The sequence below is a fragment of the Gymnoscopelus microlampas genome (assembly GCF_963454915.1).
Source record: "Gymnoscopelus microlampas genome assembly, chromosome: 5".
Lineage (NCBI taxonomy): Eukaryota > Metazoa > Chordata > Actinopteri > Myctophiformes > Myctophidae > Gymnoscopelus > Gymnoscopelus microlampas.
Window position 1 is genome coordinate 37466529 of NC_139942.1, and position 23058 is coordinate 37489586.

General features: G+C 42.9%; 2 protein-coding genes and 1 pseudogene across 3 annotated transcripts in view; 2 read left to right on the forward strand and 1 right to left on the reverse strand.

The window, feature by feature from the left end:
• Nucleotides 1-17349, forward strand: part of LOC311046335 (nucleoprotein TPR-like) — a 39213-nt gene extending 21864 nt beyond the window's left edge. The window contains exons 34-55 of the mRNA XM_084058571.1: nucleotides 375-479; nucleotides 732-944; nucleotides 1084-1122; nucleotides 1260-1448; nucleotides 1693-1804; nucleotides 2054-2247; nucleotides 2804-2868; nucleotides 3378-3598; nucleotides 3817-4011; nucleotides 4534-4646; nucleotides 5510-5584; nucleotides 5694-5891; nucleotides 6640-6889; nucleotides 7593-7777; nucleotides 8049-8117; nucleotides 8361-8452; nucleotides 9476-9588; nucleotides 14829-14927; nucleotides 15434-15569; nucleotides 15759-15850; nucleotides 16360-16458; nucleotides 17094-17349. Coding sequence (XP_083914697.1) covers nucleotides 375-479; nucleotides 732-944; nucleotides 1084-1122; nucleotides 1260-1448; nucleotides 1693-1804; nucleotides 2054-2247; nucleotides 2804-2868; nucleotides 3378-3598; nucleotides 3817-4011; nucleotides 4534-4646; nucleotides 5510-5584; nucleotides 5694-5891; nucleotides 6640-6889; nucleotides 7593-7777; nucleotides 8049-8117; nucleotides 8361-8452; nucleotides 9476-9588; nucleotides 14829-14927; nucleotides 15434-15569; nucleotides 15759-15850; nucleotides 16360-16458; nucleotides 17094-17131 — 2892 coding nt within the window. The 3' untranslated portion in view covers nucleotides 17132-17349. The remainder of the gene's footprint in view (nucleotides 1-374; nucleotides 480-731; nucleotides 945-1083; nucleotides 1123-1259; nucleotides 1449-1692; nucleotides 1805-2053; nucleotides 2248-2803; nucleotides 2869-3377; nucleotides 3599-3816; nucleotides 4012-4533; nucleotides 4647-5509; nucleotides 5585-5693; nucleotides 5892-6639; nucleotides 6890-7592; nucleotides 7778-8048; nucleotides 8118-8360; nucleotides 8453-9475; nucleotides 9589-14828; nucleotides 14928-15433; nucleotides 15570-15758; nucleotides 15851-16359; nucleotides 16459-17093) is intronic.
• On the forward strand, nucleotides 10017-13660 carry LOC311046336 (NEDD4-binding protein 1-like; annotated as a pseudogene). Its single transcript has one exon. The product of its transcript is annotated as an NEDD4-binding protein 1-like (transcript).
• A 200-nt stretch (nucleotides 17350-17549) lies between the features above and the next one.
• On the reverse strand, nucleotides 17550-22277 carry prg4a (proteoglycan 4a). The gene is made up of 15 exons (XM_084056878.1): nucleotides 22163-22277; nucleotides 21805-21898; nucleotides 21570-21683; nucleotides 21315-21359; nucleotides 21159-21209; nucleotides 20943-20993; nucleotides 20723-20851; nucleotides 20058-20237; nucleotides 19740-19856; nucleotides 19271-19357; nucleotides 19035-19174; nucleotides 18730-18889; nucleotides 18288-18374; nucleotides 17980-18108; nucleotides 17550-17804 (listed from the first exon to the last, which is right to left on the reverse strand). The coding sequence occupies exons 1-15, from the start codon at nucleotides 22232-22234 to the stop codon at nucleotides 17635-17637; spliced, it is 1626 nt and encodes a 541-aa protein (XP_083913004.1). The 5' UTR covers nucleotides 22235-22277; the 3' UTR covers nucleotides 17550-17634.
• Nucleotides 22278-23058: the final 781 nt, after the last annotated feature.

A 23058-nucleotide genomic window follows, 5' to 3' on the forward strand; every position in this document is an offset into this window, starting at 1 on the left:
ACATGGATTCTCAAAAACGGTCCTGACCGTTTATGGCACTCAATGTGTTAAAGAGCTGGAGAGACAGGGAGACCTCTGCTACTGAACAAACACTCTAATATAGAACCTTTTGAACAAAAAAACGTTTTTAACCCAAAAATATGGTAGTGTAATGCTGGTGCAACCATGAAATTCAACAATGAAATACGACCCACGCTTCTCAGTGGGGGAAGCCATCTTGATACAGCACTGGTCAACATTTCTCTGTTGGAGAGTGTGTCCAACCACCACTGATAATTTAAAATCATAGATTAATGAATTAGGAAAATTATATTTTAGTTGCTGTCCTACTTGTATGTTACCTACTGCTTTAACATGGTGTCTTTACTCTGTAGGTCCAGTCTCAGCTGACTCAAACACAGACCCAACTCCAGCAGAATCAGAACCAGCTGACGCAGAGTCAGAAAGAACTTCAACAGACAAAGACCCAAACGCTGCAGGTAACAAATGTACTACACTACTGTCTGTAAATTCAACATAGCATGCCGTAATCTTTCTACTTCCAGAATCGATTGACATTATTCTCCCACTCTGTGGTCAGAAGGTCTCTGGGTTGTTGGGTCTGTGCTAAAGCTATGGTTTTGTCGCTGTAATCCTTAATAGTGTTGAGCAAGAATAAATACAACAAAGTTTAGCTGTCTGTCTATCTTTTATTACAACCAAGTCTAATCTGTCTTATCCTGTATGTCCAGGCGCAGAACCAGTTGAAATCGTCCCAGTCTCTTGCCCAGGCCCGTCAGAACCAGATCCAGCAAGTCCAAAGGGAACTCCAGCAGGCTAAGGAAGGCCTTCAGCAGAACCTAGCCAAACAGAAAGATCTACAGCAGAGCCAAGTATCCAGTCAACAGAATCACAACCAGGAAGTCACCACCCTTAAGACCTCACTCAGCCAATCGGAGAGCAAGGTAACGGAGCCTGGCTCTGCTCTGTGTTTTTGACAATGTTCTTTATCTGGCTTGTTTCGGTGTAGTTGATGTTCGAACATGGAATTTCACTTTTCTAAATTAGTGTATGATGATGATAGCATAATTTGTCTTCTCATAGGTGACTGAGCTGCAGGGAGAACATGACAACCTGCAGAAGGTAAGGAAACCCATGCAAATATAGTGTTTTATTGCCTTACGTCTCATATTTCCTCAATGCTCCGCTCTCTCATTGAACTCCCCTCATACATCTCTCTCTCATCCTCTTTCACCCTACCTCATTCCTCCCTGTGTCAGACTGTAGGCGACCGTGAAGCAGATATCAGCCGTCTGCAGGAGCAGTTGGCCGAAGCTAACCAGGCCCTTGAAGCCAGTCGAGCTAGCCAGTCTGATCAGGGCTCCCAGCCAGTCCCAGCCAGTGATGCTAACGGTGCTAGTGATGCTAACAAGGCACTACAGGAGGAGCTGGCTAAACTCAGACAGGAGGTATTGTACATCTTTATTTATGGATAGTGTGAAATGGTTGGGGAATATAACCAGTATCTATTTTGGAAGAGTGGTTTTGACTTTAGCCCCATTTGCATAACAAATAATTGCACTTTCCCACTGTATGGTACCGGCTCAACTGGATTGTTCTCACTTTACTTAATTTTCATTGAGCAAAGTCAGATGTTCGTTTAGAGCAGAGCCACCCTGTCCAGAGAGTTCTAACATGGTTGTTGTCATGTAGCTGTCGGAGCGTACCAGCAGAGAGGAGCAGCTCAGACAGCAGATGGCTGACAAAGAAGATAAGACCAAGAAGATTTTAGTCGTAGCCAAGACTAAAATCGGCCATCTGAACAGTGAGTTCTCTCTCTCTCTCTCTCTCACACTCAATCACAAATCTCTCTCTCTCTCTCACACTCAATCACAAAACTCAATCAACCATCTGAACAATTAATGTAGTTAACACACACACACAAAATACCAAAATCAACCAGAACCATCTGAAAAATTACACTTGTTAAAACACACAGCGCTAAGACTAACAAATATTAGTTACATTTAGTAATTGTATTCCCCTTTAAGAACATCTGGATGGCTTCTTCCAGGTGTCAAGGAGCAGCAGTCTAAAGAGATAGAGGAGTTGAAACAGAACAGGGAGGAGCAGGATGTGCGATTAAGTGCCCTGAAGTCCCAGTATGAAGGACGACTCCTCCGACTGGACAGAGAGCTTAGGGAACTGAGGGAGACACACTCGCATGCTGAGCCGAGAGAGGAAACCCAGGAACAGAGTACATCTAAGGTAGCAGCAGCACCATACAGTATGCAGTTGATGTCACTGTGATTCACCAATAAGAAACCCTGCTTACTAAGTGTACTTCATAAGATCACTTAACCCATTGAGACCTGAAGCCGATTCTACATGTCTCCTAAATCTCAACAGAATTCTGTTGAGAAATGTGAATTTCTATATCAGTGGTGCTCAATCTTTTTCATGTCAAGGACCCCCAAGATTGTATGTATTTGGCTGCGGACCCCCATCAAAATATCTTGTTCCAGGGACCCCCAGAAGCAAAGATTTGAGTTAAAAATGTTCGCTTTGAAAATATATATATTCAAAGATTTGCACACATCTTCAAGATTTTTCAAAAATAGCAGATCTACAAATAGCGAAAGTGTAAAATAATGCTTTTTAGCTCAAATCTAAAAATGACACAGTTCCAGGTCTTGATGGGTTAATACTGACATAATACTGTCATTTCAGTCAACATGCCATAATGATATACTCATCATGCCTTCAAACTAAGTGTTCATAAAGGTGTGTGTGTGTGTGTGTGTGTGTGTGTGTGTGTGTGTAGGATCAGTCCAGACCAGGCGACCAGAGACAGATGTCTCTGAAAAGCCCCGCTCAAGACAGAGGGAGGTAAAAGATACACAGACAGACAGATAATAGACATAATAAATGTGGCTACGTGGTGGCTGTTGACTGTTGCAATAATTGAAAAAATAAAACCTGCATCATTTTATTTTTGAATATGTCTCTTTATGTTGAATTTAAACGTGTGACAAAGTATAAGTTGAGCCTTGAGGGCCGTCCACATCTATAAATAAAACGATAATGGTGTGAGCATTCACTGACCGGTAAGGTTTCTAAACATGTTGAACGAGAGTGATGAGTTGAGTTGCCCTGTAAATTCTGATGGATTTTGATTGGCTGTTCTATCATTCATCAAATCACTCTGAAAGTGATCCCAACGATTTTGTTCGCCACTATCATTGTTTTTATTGTTGTGGTGTGAACTCTGCCATAGACTTACTCTGCCATCCACTTGAGTTTCTTTTCTTTTTACAATAAAGAAAAACACATTTAAAACGATTATAATTATATTGATGTGGACAACACTTTAATTGTGAACTTTTTGTCTTCGTTAGCTCCAGTATGTCTGACCCTCCAACGGCCAACATCCGCCCCACCACTAGCACACCATCGCCCAGCAACAAACCAAGCCCCTCCCCTAGCAGCAAGCCAAGCCCTTCCCCTGGCAACAAAGCCACACCCCGTGCCAGCATCCGGCCCATGGTTACCCCAGCGACTGTGTCCTTAACACCCACTGCCACTGTCATGCCAAGCACACAGACTGACAGCCAGGAGGGTAAGAGATGGAAGGGAGATAGAGGGGAGATGAGTTCAGGGAAGAAAAAATGTAAAGCATTTGTAAACATCTGTTAGAATAAGTATGTATTTATACTAGACAAGATCCCAGACTAGAACCTGTCTATGTTTGTTCCTGTAATGCGTCTTTCTCACCAGTATTTGTACCAGCTGTTGAAGGATGTGTATAAATAATGTGAATGTAATGTGTGTATGCAGCGTTGATCAGTGCTAGTGGCACCGTGCACTCCACCAGTCCCAGCCTCGGAACCACACCCACCTCCTTGGCTTTGCCAACAAGTTCCCAAGCTACAGCCTTTGTCCAACCCACCCAGCAGCAAGCACCCAATCAGGAGGCAGGGTCCAGTACGGAGGCAGAACAGCCTTCCACATCCTCTGTTCTGATTGGAACAGGTGAGTTCAGTGGAATTGGCCCAAGACAACCTCTTATATTTAGGCCAATATGGTACTGAACAAGGTAAATACTAAGTTTCAGAAATATTGAGAAGATAAGATATTTAGGCATATAAAAAGAATAAGAAACAAGAAGCACAACGCCTTAAATTCCAATTTGGGTGACATGCTTTTGATCGTCTTAATCAAGTACATTTTTTGTGAATGAGTCCCAATGACACAACTTGTTATCGTAGTTACTTTGTAGCACATGTCTTCTTAGCACTCTAATTACTTGACCGTGGCCTGTCTCATCCTCCGACCGTGTATGACAGTGTGTCCACTAAATGCCTAAATTGTAACAAGGAATGTTGTCAACATCCTGAAGATGCCTAGCTTTCTATAGATCAGCTGACAGTTACCTGTTCCTTAGCAACGAGTCTGTGGACCCTACATGGCGTCCAATGAAATCTGTGATGACCAAACTCTCCACCTGGGTATGGTAGAGCTGAAATGTAAGTGTGTGTGTGTGTGTGTCAACAGGACCAAAGCGAGGTAGAGAGGAGGATGAGGGCGGAGCAGAGAGTTCTCAGACGGTCTTAGACAGGCCTCCTTCCACCAAGAAATTACGGCTGCGACAAACGATAACGCTACAGGTATACAGTACACACACGCGAGCGCGCGCGCACACACACACACACACACACACACACACACACACACACACAAAGTAGGTGTGTACGTACTGTATATGGAGGCTGTACCTGTGAGTTGCACTGTATGTATGTGTACTGTATGTGAACATATGCATACATCTTTGTATTTTTGGTTACTGTTATCATTCTTGTATTCTTTATTCAACTGCTATGTATTTGCATGTGTAATGTTCTTTGTGTATTATTGATTTGGTTCGATATATGTTTGTACCTACCAGAATTCCTTTTTGTTGTTATTTCATGTGTGAATAATGACTGGACACAAAAATGTAATCATCCATTCATTGACCACCATATTCACACAGTGGAGTTTCCTCACCCTTAACTCTCTCAGTGCCAATGAAATAAAAAAATATGTTCATACTGTGCCAACATTTTTTTATTATTTTTTTAAGTAAAAAAAAAGTGCTTAGGAAGCGAGATACAGCCTTTTTCAGTTAGAAGTTAAACAAGGAGTGAATGGAGCAGCAACTCTTCGAGCAGCAACGATATCTTGGGTTCTGAACATTCTTTTCCAAAAAAGTTTTTTTTTTTTTTTTAAACTCTGGATTTTTTGTTCTGGCACTGAGGGCATTCAGAAAAAACTCGGGATAACTCGTGGCTTGGCACTGAGAGAGTTAAGTATGACGTAGGCGCAAAATGGCCACAGCGTGAATGTGGTTGGCTAATACAACCAGGAGAAATTTCCTACATCACTGCACATACACAGACTTCAGACACACCTTCACCAAGAAAATACAATAATTTAGATAAAGTTACGGTTTGTATTTCAATTTGGCTGCGTGCGTGTGCATGTGTTCCAGGAAGAGGAGGATGAGGGGATGGAAGGAGACCTGGATGAGGAGAGGGACAGACAGGATTCAGCAGACAATAGTCAGGTGAGTGTATCCCTGTAGAGGTAACCCATAAGGCCTTCCTCAATAGTCTCACATCTCTGCATACCCACCCATTCTCCTCTTCACCCACATAATGGTCATTTGTGTCTAGGAGCTGCCGGAGGAGAGCTTCCCGGTGCTGCTTGCTGAGGATGAGGAGGATGACGAAGGGGGCGTGTCCCAGTCTGTCCCCACTGATCCAATGACGCCGCAGGAACGTGATGTCATCGTGATTGACACAGACAGTGAGAGCCGTGAGAGCAAAGACGAAGAGGAGAGAGAGGAGGATGGAGATGAAGAAGAGGAAGAGGTACTGTTATGTTGTAATGTTGTTCTCTTTTCTTCTGTTCTACTATATTGTTTCTTCTGTTTTTTCTACTGTCTTCTTCGCTGTATTGTCATTTCTTCTATTATGTTCTGCTGTCTTCTCTTTTCGTTTGTTCTGCTGTATTGTCTTCTATTCTGTTCTACTGTTTTCTCTCCTATTCTGTTCTACTGTCTTTCCTTCTGTTCTGTTCTAATGTATTGTCTTTTCTTGGCCTATTCGGGAACGATGCAATTTGGAAATGCACGCCCCACCCGGTTATGCAACACCCTTTGTACCCGTCTTGTGTCCCTTTAATGCCCATATAGATTTCTGTATGTTTCTCTGTGTCCCTTTTATGCACATATATGGAGTTCCGTGTCAGGCATACCCAAATATGGAGTCCAGGCCAGTCTGCCATCCTATTGATGACAATAGCAAACTACATATATGGGAATTTATGGTTTTATTGATATGTTTGATCCGGCCGACGTCCCACTCGGCCCACCACACCCTCAGGTCCTCGCTGATACGTATACCAAGTTTGAAGTCGGTCTGTCCCATATATGGGCATAGCGGTCGGATCGGCGGTTCTGGACAATTTCCAGAGATTTCGCTCATTCATAGTACGATTATATACTCTTGAGTGTAGAACCTGTCAAAGATGTATACCATAATATGAATGTCCCAGTTTTCATGCTCTATGTGCCTGTTCACTGGAATTTAACATCCCGGCCTGTCATCTGTGCCTCAGTACAAAGAAGAGGACGATGAAGATGATGACGATGATGATAATGAGGGTGGCGATGGAGGGATGGAGGAAGGTGAGGAGAGCAACGAGGGCAGCGGAGAGGCAGGCGACGAGGGAGGAGAGGAGGACAACGAAGATGGCGAGTCGTCGGAACCCGCTAACGACAACGAGGACAGCCTTTGTGGCGTGTCCTCTGACTCCACCCACAGACCATCTGACTCCACCCACAGACCCCCTGACTCCGCCCACAGCGGTGAGGACCATTTATGAGTGTGTTATTCATTTCAATAGAATTTTTTAAAACTTAAACCTTTTAAGTTTTCTGTGTCTTCATTAGTTTTTCACTGTTTCAGTTATGAAACATTGAAAAATGCTTTACAGTTCTACACATTCTTTTGATTTAGTTAGCTGGCAAATTCTGCCAGATTGAACTCCTGTACATTAACACATTACCTGCCAAAAACGGACATGTCCGTCTTTTAAAATACACCCGTTTACCGCCAAAGACGGACATGTCCGTCTTTTCAAAATAAAAGTATTATTATTATTTATTTATTTTTAAATTCCACACAGAACCAGAAATATCACTATCCAAAGATGATTTACTGCTCCATTCACTCCCTGGTTAACTTATTACTTTAAAATCCTGTATCTCGGCTCCTGTGTACTTATTTTTTTACCATGTATTTTTTGGTGAAACATGCTTTTTTCAACTGGCTGCAATTATGGAACAGATTACCGCGATCGGATTATTTTTTAATTAAATTACGTTTTTTACGTCAGTGGCAGGATTGGTAACGGGAATAATTACGTTTATTACGTCAGTGGCAGTGAATGAGTTAATATGATATATTTATTTATTTCAGTTTTTGAATTACATTTTTAATTTATTCTAACCTTTTGTTTTATTTGAAGAGTTTATAAATCAGTCATAATTTTCTGTTTGATTTGTTCAGGCGAGAGAAGCAGTGGCACTACTTCAGAATCGGACCCCCCACGAGACCCACACCACCTCCCCCCCACTCCCACCTCCTCCCTCACCCCTCGTCTCCCCCATTCCCCCCGTCGACCCCCCCACCCCCTCCCCCCGAGGCTCTACATCCAGCCCTCCGCTCCAGAGTTGGGACCCCCACACACACAGGTAGAGGTGCACTCACACACACAAATATATATCACAAATGCCAGCCTCTGTTTGAAATTGGTGTATGTAAGTACAAAGGTTCATCTTATTGATCGCATTTATTCCTCCTAGTCTAGGCTTAAAGAGAGTCACACAACCAGGTCGATTCACAAAAATCACATTCCAACTGAAAAAAGTGTGGAGGTGACTCACAGTAGTGACACATTATAGATTAAAACCTTTCACCGATAGGGTTTAAATTGTCTGTCTGTCTATCTGTCCATCCATCCAGAGACAGTCCTCTCTGCGCCGTCCATCTGTTGGAAGAGGACCACAACTAACTCCTGGAATTGGTAGCATGGTGAGAGAGTCAGCTGTGTGCATGTATTAAATTAATGTAGTTGCTGTGAACATTGTTTAAAAATCTCATAGCCTTATCTTTAGCTGTTGTTGGGATGTCACCTTTTGTGTGTGTGTGTGTGTGTGTGTGTGTGTGTGTGTGTGTGTGTGTGTGTGTGTGTGTGTGTGTGTGTGTGTGTGTGTGTGTGTGTGTGTGTGTGTGTGTGTGTGTGTGTGTGTGTGTGTGTGTGTGTGTGTGTTACAGCAACATTTCTTTGATGATGATGACAGAATGGTTCCCAGTACTCCCACTCTAGTGGTCCCACACCGAACTGATGGCTTCGCCGAAGCTATACAGTAAGATATGCACACACGTTAACAATTCAATCATACTATCCCATTAACTACGACTCACAGTATATTTGACATTTACTGCCAAACATTTTCCAAAGTATCAGTGGGTTGTTTCATCTTCATTTCAGTCATTGTTTTGTTATTGTTGATTTTTTGTGAGTCTAGACAGAAATTGTTCACTATGACATCAATGCAATGATGTTTAGCCAACACCAAGACTCAGATATTCTGGTATTCTGGTATCTTTGAACAAAATGGTCTACGTTTGTGTATGATATGTGAGCAAGCACTGTGAATAGACATATTTATATCGGTATGGTCCTTTATGTGTCCTTTATTTACCCAGGTAAAGTTGCTGGGCACAGATAAAACATTTCAACAAGGTCCAATTTTAATCAGTAAAACTTGTCAGCCCGTTTAGTTTTGCTACAGTCTTAAAGGAGCTACACCATGAATTTAAAAAATAATAATAATATTTGATATCATATTGTTTATGTCCCTCAAACGTTTTTCAAAAGGTTTGAGCCTAAATCAAGCCTCAGATATACTCATTCCAACTAACTTCTCTCTGGCTCATAAAGCACTTTCACCTGCAATACCACATTGTCCTGTTTGGCACGGGGCGCTATGGAGCCAGTTTGTATGCATGTTATGTCCTGGTTCTGTGTGGAAAAAGTAAAAAAAAAAAATAAGAAAAAATTTAAAAAACAGAAAAAAATGAAAAAAAAAAATGTTTTTTTTTTTTGGGATTTTTTTTTTTTTGTTAGAACTGAAAAACGGGAGGAATTGTTCCCAGACGTGACGTAGGGTGGGGGAACAAATCTGACGGACTGTTTTCAGACCAATTTACATAAAAACCACAGATAGCCTATGAAAGCCTGCATGCTCGAAGTCGGGTATTTGTTGGAACAGAAGAGAGGTGGGGGAGACCAAAAACACACAAAAATGAAGAAAAAGTTAAAATTCATGGTGTAGACCCTTTAACTTAACGTCAGACTCTCTAATTAGTTTCTTATATCTCCTCAGTTCTCCTCAGGTACCAGGTCTGTCTACCAGGTTCCGGTTCGGACCTCCTGAAGACCTGCTGCCTCAGACCTCCGCCTCTCACTCTGACCTTGGACAACTGGCCTCGCAAGGCGGTATGGTCTAGACACAATACAACATGCACATCATGACACCTGCAGTAAAACACAGTTAACACATTAAAAGACATACAGTAATTTAGCATAATAAAACATAACCAAGCAACAAAAACAGACATCAAATCACAATAAACAAGGGAACCAGGAGACCTGGTACTGCCAGACCCCTAGTGGTTGAAATCTGAACGGCCAGACTTCGCATGACGTGTCATGCGAGGTCCCTTCTATGCCCGTGTATGGACGAAAGGGGGACAAAAAACTGACATGCCCATGTATGGACGAAAGGGTTACTTTCTTTGCCCATGTATGGACGAAAGGGGGACAAAAAACTGACATGCCCATGTACCGTATGGACGAAAGGTTGACAAAGCCACATGTAGGCCGACCCCTTGGGTCTGGCAAACACAGAGGGATGTATTTGTCAGATTTGCGATGACGCCAGTGCTGTGACATCAGAGCAAATCTCATGTTAATGTATACATTAAACGTATGGTTTGCGGGTTAATTAAACAGTGGCGATCCAAGAAAACCCTACCAAATGGGGAAATGAAGAAAGGAAGAGATACTAACGCCGAAGGTTAAAATAAAACGCTATCGTCTACAGTGACTGGGAAAACAAAATGTCAACATTGGACTACACTGAACAGCCGACCAGCAGACTCACTTCATCCTGCTGCAAGCTACAAGAGACCCCCATCGTGGATGAATTTGTGGTGCTGGAAGGCAATCAAAACACGCTCAAAACCGACAAGGCGCAAGTAGAACGCGTTTTCAAGGTAGCTTTTGCGATTCGCGACTATTATTATTTCCCGCACGGAGGCGAAACACCACAACACATATGGCTACAGCTTAAAGGAAACAAAGATGACGTTTCAAAGGCAAAGGAGTATGTGACGGGCCTGTGTGAGCCAGAGCTACAGATGAAGGAACGCTACCCGTTGGAGATGCACTGCATCTTTGCTGGTGCTCGTGGCCTCTTCCTGGACAGACTCCTGCTAGACACCGGTGCCAAAGTTGTGGTGCATGAACCGGGCCTCCTGCGACTCACAGGCCGGGCTGAACCTGTAGTGATGGCCCAGAGCAGAGTCCAGCAGTTTGTTGCACTCTTTCATGAGAATAGGTTTCTGCCCAGCGACATGCAAATGGCAGTGAAGCAAGCTTTCAAATCCTTTGTGGAGGAAAGAGCTGACAAGTACACCATGGAACTCTTATTGCTACCCAGCACCCTAAAGGAAGAGTTGCTAGCTTTGGCACAGAGCCCCACTACCACACACACACACACCCTGACCCAGACACCAGGTTTGCATACAGAGCTCTCTAACCGGATCCTAGACACCAGCCTTGAGAATGCGTCTGGGGGTGCTTCTTGGGCAAAGACTGGGTGTGGAGCAAGTAGAGCAAGTGGCGGGATAGGCATAGGCCCCGACATGGTCCTCCTGAGCGGGACTCGTCCCTCGCACAAGCGGCGCTCATCTAGGAGTGAAACCCGGGACACAAAGAGACAGTACTCTCCGGAGCGTAGGGATGACTCACTGGAGAGACGGGGGGAGCAAGAGAGGAAGGAGAGAGAAAGTAGGGGGACCAGTAGCAGCTGCAGGTCTAATACCCCCTGCAGTTCAACATCCCTCTCCTGTTCGAAAGCCAACACAGTCGTTGGTGGGATCACACTGGACTCGAGCGAGGGGGCTTCTAATGACAGTTTCAAATTCTTCAGTGACATGGGCTACCAACAGGAGGTGGTGGAGCAGGGCATAAGGGAAGCTGGGCAAACAGAAGACCCCTCCATCATACTGGATAAATTGTTAGCAATTAATGAGGAAACGAAGCGCTGTGAAGAAGTGATGACAGAAAGCCCAGAAACCAACTTAAACTTTTTGGTTAATTTCTTCCAAAATATGGGCTACAAACAGGAAGTGGTAGAGAAAGTCATAAGGGAAGCTGGGCAAACAGAAGACCCCTCCATCGTACTGGATAAATTGTTAGCAATTGATGAGGAAACGAAGCGCTGTGATTCCAGTGAGCCCCCAACACCCACGATAACAGGTCTGGCCCGTTTCTCTCAGTCGCTCAAGATGCCGTACACACTGACCCTGCCAGACGAGCCAGGACGTCCAGACCTCAGACACATCATCATAGATGGCAGCAATGTGGCCATGGCTCACGGCCTTCATCGGTTCTTCTCCTGTCGAGGTATTGCTCTGGCAGTGGAGGCATTTTGGAGACGTGGCCACAGAGAGATCACTGTCTTTGTTCCTCAATGGCGGCAAAAAAGAGATCGAGTCACTATAGATAAAGTTTTTTTGAACCAGTTAGAAGACCTGGGACTGCTCTCCTTCACTCCCTCCAGAGAGGTCTGTGGTCGGAGGATATCCTCACACGATGACAGGTTCCTGCTCCACCTGGCAGAAAGAACAGGCGGGGTAATCGTAACCAACGACAACCTAAGAGACTTGGTCAACACTTCGGAAGGCTGGAAAAAAATCATCCGAGAGAGACTACTCCCATTTACATTTGCGGAGGACCATTTTATGATCCCTGACGACCCACTGGGTCAACATGGCCCTGACCTAAAGGACTTCCTACGCAAAGACGGCAGACAAAACTCCACCAACCCTCCCCCTTTGAGCCACCATCCGTCCTTCCAGCAGCAACATTACCAACAGCCCAGATCAGCAGGTTATTTTCAAACTCCCCACTCGGTCCCGCGGGCCCTGATAGTCCCACATTGTACCCACCCCGGCGCTCACCCTCACCCGCACCCTCACCCCAGTGTTCGACAGGAGAGACGTCGGAGTTGAAGAGGGAGTTGTACGACATCTTCCCTGACCAACACATCGACCGCATCCTGAGCATGGGATGAAGGACTTTAGTGTGGTGACGAGAGAACACACACACACACACACACACACACACACACACACACACACACACACACACACACACACACACACACAACACGCACAGGGGGAGAGATGAGGGGCTAACTGAACAAACTTAAGAGATCCATAATTTATGGTAATTTATTTTACTATCTGTACCAGCCTGAAAGAAAGAGCATTGGGTTCCCGATAGGATGACACAGAACATATGATTCATTTTTTTACATTTATTTTACATTTAAGACTTCTTCTTTTAAGCTGCTGCTATTAGCAAAGATTATTTGTTTGGAAGGTTTCAGTCTTTTTTCCCCTTTTTTTTTTTTCATTTCTTCCTTCATTTCTATTTGGTTCAAGTTCAAGTTCATTTACACTGCTGTGCACAAAACAGTCGAATGAAAGACTGTTCTCCATGGTGGCAGTGGTCTCTTTTCTATCCTTACTATGTGGGACAATGCCAGCCATGCTTTTTCCATTGTATTGTATATTTTGAAGATACATGGAAGGTGCAAGACACATTGATCATGGAAGTATTTCAGCAAGATAAAAATAATCTTGCTGATAACTGTTATCTTGAAATAAACTCAGAATTTGAGATCACAAAGAGAACCACCACCTGGAGCTTACCTATAAACAAACACTTATACCGCATAAGTCTTTGCTTCAGAAATTGAAGTTACGTATTCTCCCCTGCTACAGAATGTGTTTTTCCATATTGAATTTATCCTGGTCATTGGCTATCTCTGTTAAAGCACAGTACCCATCTACAGTACACAGCCTCAGAATGTTGAGTATCTAATCTCAGCAGATCAATTAAATTCTCTCAAAGTCAGAAATTCCTCTTAACACGTTGTGTGCCAGAGGTTTATTAAAATAGGGTACGTTCAGTGCCTGCATATCTTCCATCCACTTACGTTGATAGGTTTCGTGCTGTAGAAGCCCCGACGCGGAAGTGCATGTAAACAAAGCGTGCGTGCGAGACGGCGGAGGGTGCCGACTAACGCCTGGAACAATAATATTTCTAACACGATCCTCCATTGCAGAGTGATCACCGATCGAAAACGGCTCACTTCCGGATGATCCCAAAGTTTCGTTAGAGGGCCCCACGTATAAGGAAAAAAAATGGGCCAAAAACGATCCGGACCGTTTATGGCACATGACGCATGGATTCTCAAAAACGGTCCGGACCGTTTATGGCACTCAATGTGTTAAACGTCGCTGTAGAAAATAGATGGGGCCCTTTTCAATCAATATTTGTATCTTCAAAAAAGACCAGCAGACCTGGTTCTGCCAGACCCAGAATAAATTCCGAAAGGAAAAAGGAAGACGAAAGGGGGACGAAATTCAGAGGTCCCTTTTATGGGACCTCTGTATGGCCCATGTATGGACGAAAGGGGGGGGACAGACTTTTTTGGCTGGGGCCGGAGGACAAAGTGACCATGCCCATGTATGGAGAAAACAGATACAAAGCCTCATGTAAGCCTGACCCCTTGGGTCTGGCAAAAAATAATTATCCCAGCAATAATCACTAATCCCATCACTAATATAAAGTTGTATTCAGTTCTGTTAAAGTAGGCCCAAAAGGTTTCCATAATGCATATTAATTATTATTGATAATTCAAATGATGACGCTTCTGGCCAGGCAGCTCTAGTTAATTGGACGCAGAGGATCTTTGAAATGCCTTTGGAGGCAACTTGCCCGTATAAGTAGCCTTCTAAACCAACGGTACAAGAGCCACGTGGCCCATAGGTCAGGAGCTTTTCTCTTGGCAGAAATGGCACCCTGAGTGAAAGGCTGAATCCACAAAGTTTGTTAGTCCTCATCACACCTGTTATGTTCACTGGCTACTTGTTGGAGGTTCTGTTAAAATCTGCTGTGTGGATAAAGAATAACTTGAACAATATCTAACTGAATGAAATTGCAGTCCCACTGGACTTCCCCCGACAGTGTGGGGAGGAGTTGGCAGGTATTGCTATCTGCCAGCATCGCATTACATGGCCTTAACGTCACTGTTTTCCGTGCTGTGTTTTTGCTCTTTTGTGCCCGGATAAAAGTCCAGTGTCTCCTCGGTCATGAATTGCACCACACTACTGAAGCAGCCGTGTTTGGCGGCTGACATTTGTACTAGTTTGATATAGTGACTTATGCAGAGGGGTCACCTGCTCTGCCCATTTTGCCCACCTTGACACTTAAACTACACTTATTGGTCAGCTGCCGTATAAACCGTTGTGAATACACAGCTTTAGGTTGCGTGAATGGTCAGCTACTGAATCAGCCATAGAGAATATACAGCAGCTGACCAATCAACACAAGACTATCACTCCTCTGCTGAAGCTGTGTGTTTGTGTGCGTGTGTTCAGGTCTAGGCATGTATGAGTCTCCTCTGTTCCTCGCTGCTCATGATGAGGATGGAGGAGGAAGGAGTGTCCCAACCACACCTCTACAGGTTGCTGCACCAGGTAAAACACACAGGGCCCTATTTTTGCCGGTGCCTTACCCATTATCCCTAAACTTCTTTGCCATGTTTTACTATTTTTAAAAACATTTTCAAATAGTTCAACTAGCCGATCTACATCGACACGTTGTGAGCTTGTAGATTGGCTATTTGAACTATTTGAAAATGTTTTAAAAATAGTAAAAAATGGGTGCATTCATTCACGTAACTGGGATCTCCATCTGTTGCATCTGGTGTGAGCTCTGTGCACTCCCAGTCTAGGGTGTAGTGCTCTGAATTTCCGAACAGGTACCCTGAATATCCAAACAACAAGAAAGCACTCAGAGTGTGACAGTCTCAGTCATTTTACGAAAGCACCCTTGATAGATGTTCCAGAAATGCACACAGTGATCAAGATAAATAACCAATATATATGATGATGTTGCTTTCATTCTGATCAAGATCAATCACCAAAAGATCCATTATGTCAAACACGTTTTGCCAGACTTACGGTCTTTCTCTCTCTGTCAGTGACGGTCTTCACAGAGTCTCTACCTACAGACAGCAGTGACAACATGGCTTCCCAGTCTGTTCCCATGGTGACTGCCTCCAGCGGGATGGCAGGCTCCACGGACGATGGAGATGAGGTGTTCATGGACCGGGAGGGGTGAGTAGACCAGTCAGGGTTGTAATGAATGTGTGCTTTAATTACATGAGTGAGATTGAGAGCAAATTATTTTGTCTTATCCAAATCTTAAGATGCACAGAAAGCCATCAGGTGGTCTCTTAACATTTAATAACATAATGTTCTACAACTGCTTGTGTGTGTGTGTGTGCGTGCCCTTGTGTACTCTAGTCCTGGTACGGAGGCCTCTCTAGACAGCCAGACAGGAGACATGGAGTCGACCGGTGATGACACTGGACTTCCATCTACCAGTCAGGAACCTGGTAATGTCTTACAATCTGTATAGTGCCATCAGCAACCATTACTTCTTGAAGCAATAACAACAAAAAAAAATCACATGGATGCACCTGGGACGTATCATCAGTGTTGTAGCCTGGGGTCAGGATGTTTCGGGTCTCGCAACATACACCCTCTCCCAGGTGACCCAGCCAGGGTTGATCAAGCCCCGACTTACGTCCCAGGTAGCTACCCACGGTCAGTCCTAAATAGGGAAAGGCAGGGCCACTCAATCCGCTTGTCTGGAACTACTCTGCCGGGACTGGGGTAGCATGATTATTAACATCTGCAACTCTACAATGAAACGTTTACCCCCCCCCCCCAGGCTTCATAATGACAGATCTGAAAACGGACAACAGAGCCTTTCCCTTTCATATTCCCACATATTCCATTTACAGGAAAAAGTCATTGTATGAAGATGAAATAAAAGGTGGTTGTTGTTTCTTCTCACACTCGGCATATCTTCTTCTCTCTATCTTTGGCTTTTTGTCTCCAGACACCAGTAGTGTTGCTCAGCGTCGCCCCATGTCAAGCGGTCTGACCGCTAGAGGGGGAGGTCGAAGAGGGGACGGCCGGACTACGCTCATCCGCAGAGGTTTGACCCTAAATACACCTGCAGTTTTGTCGGAAAAGAAAACCATTTTGATTTTAAAATGTCATAACACTGTTGTCTTGTTTTCATCATTTCAAAGTACCTTTACTCAGTTCAGATAGCTAGTGGTGAGCTATTTAAAGGCTAACAAGCTAACTGTTATGTTCACATGAGGAGAACACTGTAATGGGCCAGATCCACTAAGATGAATGTCTGCTATATTGACAGACTTCTCTTTCCCCAGTTAAATCCAACACTGTTACATGATGTACACTTGAGTTTCTTTAAAAACACAACTGAAAAATCTTTCAAGTAAAAATGGCAAGTTGGGAGACAGTCTTTATGGACCCATACCTATATTGATATCCCAGTGTGACCATTTTAAAGCTTTGGCTTCACCAAAATCATTTGGATATATCATCCTTGGACACACCTTTGTCTGGAGAAAACCATCCACTACTTATAGAACAGGGTGGAGGCAGTTGTAATGTGATGATTATGTTTATTAGCGGAAAAGCAGCAAATACAACAACAAAAGAAGTACACATTACATTAGTATTGGGATAATATTTGAATTATTTTCACAAAGGTAATTGTGAGATGGAAGTCATAATTTAAATTTCTCTCTCTTCTTGCAGGAAGAGGAGGAACCATGGGCAGAGGAGGCCACTCTTAGTCATGATTTCATCAGCTTTGACTTGGCTCTGTCTCATTTGTAATCTTGCTGACAAGATATTTTGGTTCTTGTTTTCTTTTCTTTGTTTCAGTTAGACTTTTCAGTTGTTCTGTAATTTGTATTGTTAATTCATTGTTAGTCCTCATAGTTTTGAAATCTCAAGCAAATGTTCATTTTTGGTCTGTGTTATGCTATGCTAAGAATTTTGATTAGATAATAAAGTTGAAATAACAAGAAGCATTGGTGATTTATTGTGTTGCTCACGTGCCAAAAGAAAATCGACACAGAATGGATAGAAAGGTAATTTCCCATCTATGTCAATTCAAATTAGAATAAAATAAATCTTTATCAGCCAGTGATAGTTATTTAAGGTTAATTTTTCACGCTTATGCTGTCCAAAACAATTCTCATGTCTGTCATATGTGTACTCTGTGTATCACTATGATGCATTAAGAAGTGTCCTTTCAATCCATTCCAGTTATACTGTAGCCTATGTGGATGTTTTAGGGGCACTGAAGCCAGGCTTGGATGGAGTTGATTGGATAGGGTTGCTTGGGTTCAATCTGGCCAGGTTTGGTAGATTGGGACTGAGGGACGCTGCCCTGGGCCGCAAAGCTTTCAGGTTTCACCAGAGCTGGTAGGTCACCAGAAATCTTGATGCTGAAGAACAGACCTGGAGAAAGACAATGGAAAGTTTAGAATATTATATGAAATGCTTATTTTTAAATTCATACTTGTGTGTTCTTGTGTATTGTTAATTAAACCGCAGTCTTCCGAAAGCTACATCTTTAACGTTTTCTTAATGTTCTTTGAGAATGTTTTGTTTTGCCATAATGAGAGGCTCTTACTCCCTGAGAAGATGTAGGGGTCATATGTGTCACTCTTCTTAGGGTTGGGGAAGGAGAGAGCAGCGGTGATCGGCAGAGGAAATCCTTTCAGAGAGACATGAAGGTTGATCTCTCCACCTAGATGCGCTCCTGGAGGTCAACCGATAATAAGAACACAAAATGAATAAGCTGGACATGGTATCCAGATTATTTCTACTTAGCCACACATTTGGAGACAAAAGTCTGAAGCAAATGAAGACCAGTGCACAGTCAAAATGTGGGTCATAGTTCTAATAGATGGCTTCATCGCTTGCTCATCTGCTACTCACCAGTCTTCTTCGAAGGTGATTTGGGGGATTTATTACTACATGAGGGAGTACTCTCTGAGGGGAAAACAAACTTCTGCATGTTGTCTCCTAGGAGTGAGAAAGAGAGGGGAGAAAAGAACAATAAAATGGACTGGTGCTGATGCAAAATATCTTTATATCGTAGAAATAGAAGTACTGTATGGAGAGCCCAAATTCCGTGTCAACAGCCACCTACTGTATTGGGGAAACGGATGATGCTTTTTTGCTATGGATACATAACCAACGCTACTGCATATTGAACAAACACTCCCATGGATGGATTAATTCCTCTAAGGTGTTAGACACAGATGCAAAGCATTGCTATAAATGGAAACATGTTCTATACTCTATTTCTATTCATTGATTTATCAACTTTACGTCCATACTTGCCTGGCTGCCAGTTTGCTAATCTAATCTTTCTTACCTTTCTTGAAGAAGAAGATGGTCTCAGGTTTGCCTTTGGTTTCCGGTTGACTCAGTGCTGCACTGATGGGTCCTTTCAGACCAGAGAATCCAGAGGACAGAGACTGGGGGAAACCTGGCTCTACCTTCATGTTACTGTCCAGACGCCAGTACTGATCTCCCTGAAGTGGTGGGGTGTGCAGGTAAGGAGTGAAAAGAGAAGGAATGTGAAACGTGTGTGTGTGTGTGTCAGGATTTTACAGTGTAGGTGCCAGAGGGGGGTGAAGTGTAGATCAGCAGCGGCTGGCCTGGTAGCAAGCATTGTACCTTGAAAATGTAGGTCTTTCCCTGGCAGTCACAGCGTGTGAAGAGGGTATCAATCGGAGACGGGATGCCCAGAGTATCGGTTATATTCTGGGGTGGTCCAACTGAGCGGCTGCGTGGGTCAACTGACCAGAACAACTTACCTGGAATGGACACATGAATAGCAACACACACCATAAACTCATGTAATTAAATGGTAGTCAGACTTTCATTGGATTTTTTGGGGAATTCCAAATTACCTTTGAATACCAGGATCGTCCCGTTGCTGAGCGCTGTTAGTCCATCAATGGGAGAATCGCTGCATAGGTCACTACTAAGGGGCAACCCTAGAAACATGCGAGCACACACACACAAACTGAGCTATGCACAGACTCCAGAGTTATGCCGTTACTCAAAAGAGCACATTCTTAAAAATGTGTGGGATCTGTTTAATTTGAAATGCTTTAAAAAACGTGGTGGTTTGGATTGAAGCCCATAATATGAAGGTATGTGATGATTATCCCTGTTTGTCATTAAGGGGTGTGGGACTAAAGGCTAATTTATACTTGATACAACTGTGTGGTACGACATTTATGTTACGTATAGATACCGTATGTCATCTTTGTCATGCTGCAATATATATTAGCCTTAAAGCAGTTTATATGAAAATATGTTTTTTTTTATATCCTCTGTAAATGGTGTGCTTAAAAGTTTATCTAGCTTTCCAACCTGCTGCTGGTCCCTGTGGGCTGCCTGCCCCCAATAAGCCTTCCAAAGCCTGGGCTACCAGAGCCTGGGCTGCGTCCTGCAGAGTACTAGGTCTGGAGCCTGGAGGTGCATTAAGGCCTGGAAGCAACAAAAAATAAAAAAGAATTGAACGAATACAAATAACTATTTTGATTTAATTTGAAAAAGCATGTGATTAATATATATTTTTTTAAATCAAATAAAGACATTAAAAATAAATATATACACTAATTGAAAGTGAAAATGTACAAACTCAAATATAATGAACTGAAATGAAGATAAATTGAATGTCTCTCTCACCAAATAGTTTCCCATAAAGACCTGGTGCTTGTGACGACAGCTGTTGGACTTCAGCATCTCCCGGACCAGGGGGGCCGACAGGACCACTGCTGCTCAGAGACGGAGCAGCACAGTCGGAAGGGGGGGGTATAATGAATGGCAACAGGCTGACCAGACCCTTTACAAGTTTAGAGGTGATGACTGGAGAAGGCAGGAGCAAAGAGAAGAGGGCGAAATAAAGACACTGGTTAGTGGACCTTTCCATTTTAGGCACAAAGAAAAACTATTGTGTATTAAATCTAAAGTCAAACTGTGTAACATTCATTTTAATTGTCTTTTTGGTGACGCCTCTGGTAGCTCTGTTGTCCTTACAGCATTTGTCTATATGGAAGTACCACTCAAGAAGCAGTGCTGAGGATATTTTGGAACGTAACAAGAAGTTGTCATAAACTTTTATTTATTAACTGTAAAGTACATAAATACATTTCCGGTATATCCGGTGCTTATGTCATTTTGGCGGGTCAGACACTCGGGAATAAAAATAGCGTTTAATGGCGAGAAGTTGTCGAAAACACATTAATGTGTAATGGTTATTGTGAAAAATATACCAGTGCAAGATTATATCAAAAATAGCTTGTTTAATTGAAAAAGTAACACAGTATGACTTTAATAAATTAAAACCTAACCATCTAGATGAGAACTGGGTGATGCAGCAGGGAGGCCAGAGGAGCTGTCAGTCAAAGGGTTATTGGTTGATGACCCCTGGCCTCTGGAACCAGGAAACTGTGGGCAGGATCCTAGTCCAAGTTTGGCCTCTGACAAAGACGCAATGGTACATGTTACCATAGCAAGACTATACATGTCAACAGTAATTTGACCTTAGCCTCTGCTCAGTTATCTACTCACCAGGGGCTGGGGGCGTTGTGCTCTTGGTGTAGGATGGACCAGGATTTTTAACTGAAGACATCAAATTACATACAGTCACATACAGTCATTTTGAGATTTGGTACAGATAGGCAAAACCAAAAAGGTTCTATATGGAATTGAAAAGAGTTCTTTAGCTTCATAAACAAAAACATTATTTGACCTTTGACCTTAGCCTCTGCACAGTTAACTACTCACCAGGGGCTGGGGGCGTTGTTCTCTGGGTGTAGGATGGACCAGGATTTTTATCTGAAGACATCAAATTACATACAGTCACATCCAGTCATTTTGAGATTTGGTACAGATAGGCAAAACCAAAAAGGTTCTATGGAAGTATATTGCATATACTTTTACCTGCAACCCATTCCTCACTGGCACTGTCTGACCTCTTCCTCTGACCTGTGTGAGGGGCATGGTTGTAGGGAATGGATGAAGAGAGTCATAGATGAGAGAGAAGAAGAAAAAAGGTTCTGCTATTCATTGTGATATCGTCAGCCAATGCCTCTGGCTGATAAAAAAAACAGACTGTGTGTGTAAGACTAAATATATTTTAAATAGACACTACATCCCTGCAGAATAGTGTTATATTGGTGTTAGAAAGGACTGTACCGCAGTGTGTCTGGTAGTCCTGGCAGCAGGTTTTGTAGCGGGTACAGCTTGGGTCACACTCACAAAGTCGACCTCGCCTGTATGACTCTTTGCAGCGCCCCCTACAGGACTGATCTGGAGATTATACCCGCACACACAGTGTTACCTTTACTAATATTCCATTCATAGTCATTTAGTTTTTGTGTACCTTGCAACTTTGTTAATAATAATACTACGTGTATCTGCATTTTGTTACCTGGTGCAGTGGCAGCAGCAAAGGTCACAGCCAGGCCAACCAACAGGAACAAGGACCACATCTTCATCTCCATCATCATCATCTTAATCAAATACTTCAGACAACAATGCAGTGCAAGAGATTTGAAACAAAGAGAGGAAACTAATTTGAGTCGATGTTTACACAGAAAAGCCACAGAAGAGAGACATGACTATGACTACAGTATAACATCATTATATGTACACATATGCTTGTGCCTTGTTCTTCCCAAATAAAACATGTATTTAAATTAAATTAAAAAAAGATGCAGGATGCTAAAAACAGAATCAGTGAGATACAGTAGGTAGATAAAGAACATGTACAGCTCCATAGTTATTACCTTCTCTGTAAGTTGTTGCTCCTTCTTCAACTGTTGTCTGTCAGCCTGGCCCTGTTGGCCTTTTATACCCATCAACTGGACTGGGACAGGACACTACACCCCCCACACACACTCACACACACACTTCCCATCACCAGACCAATTAGATTTAGAATTACTACACAGACTGGAAACAAACTCCTACACACTGGAAATGTCTTCAGACCAGAGGTGACACACGACTGCCTTTAACTGCCTAATTACCGTACTTTATTTAGCCACAAAAAAGAAACAAACATTCCTTTACATGAGGCCTCATTAAGCCTCACCTAAATTAAAACGAGTGTGAACTATGTAGACAAGCTATTAAGTTGCATTCATGGTTATGTACTCAGGTACAGCATCACTGGTGTCCATCCTGAGATGTCAATTTTTCATTATATAAAGTTGTGGTTTGTGTTCACTGGGCTTCATATTTCTACTTTTAATCTTTTGGAATCGTAATAGAAAGAGTCTTCTCGCACAACGACAGGTGCATAGACAAAAACTGACCTGAAAGGAGGGAGAAGTCCCGCATCATCACATGAGACGGGTGTCATCAGACACCTGAGTAAGGTCAGTGGGACCGAAACGTTGTGCTGTACTCAATAAAACTGTTTTTTGTAAGTGAAGACATTGTGCGGAACTAATCCCTCCTTTCAATCTCGAGAAATCCACAAAAAGAACACTGGACAAAAAGGTAATAGTTCATAGAGCATAAAATAGAAGAAGGTGGGAAACCATAATGCAGAACAAGAAATGTGTATTTACTACAGTAGTGCTAAGAAAACAAAGACTAAGATGCAGTACACTGCAAAAACCTGAGAGTTAATTTAACTCTGAAAGTTAAAAAAAAAAAAAAAACGTATCAATATGAC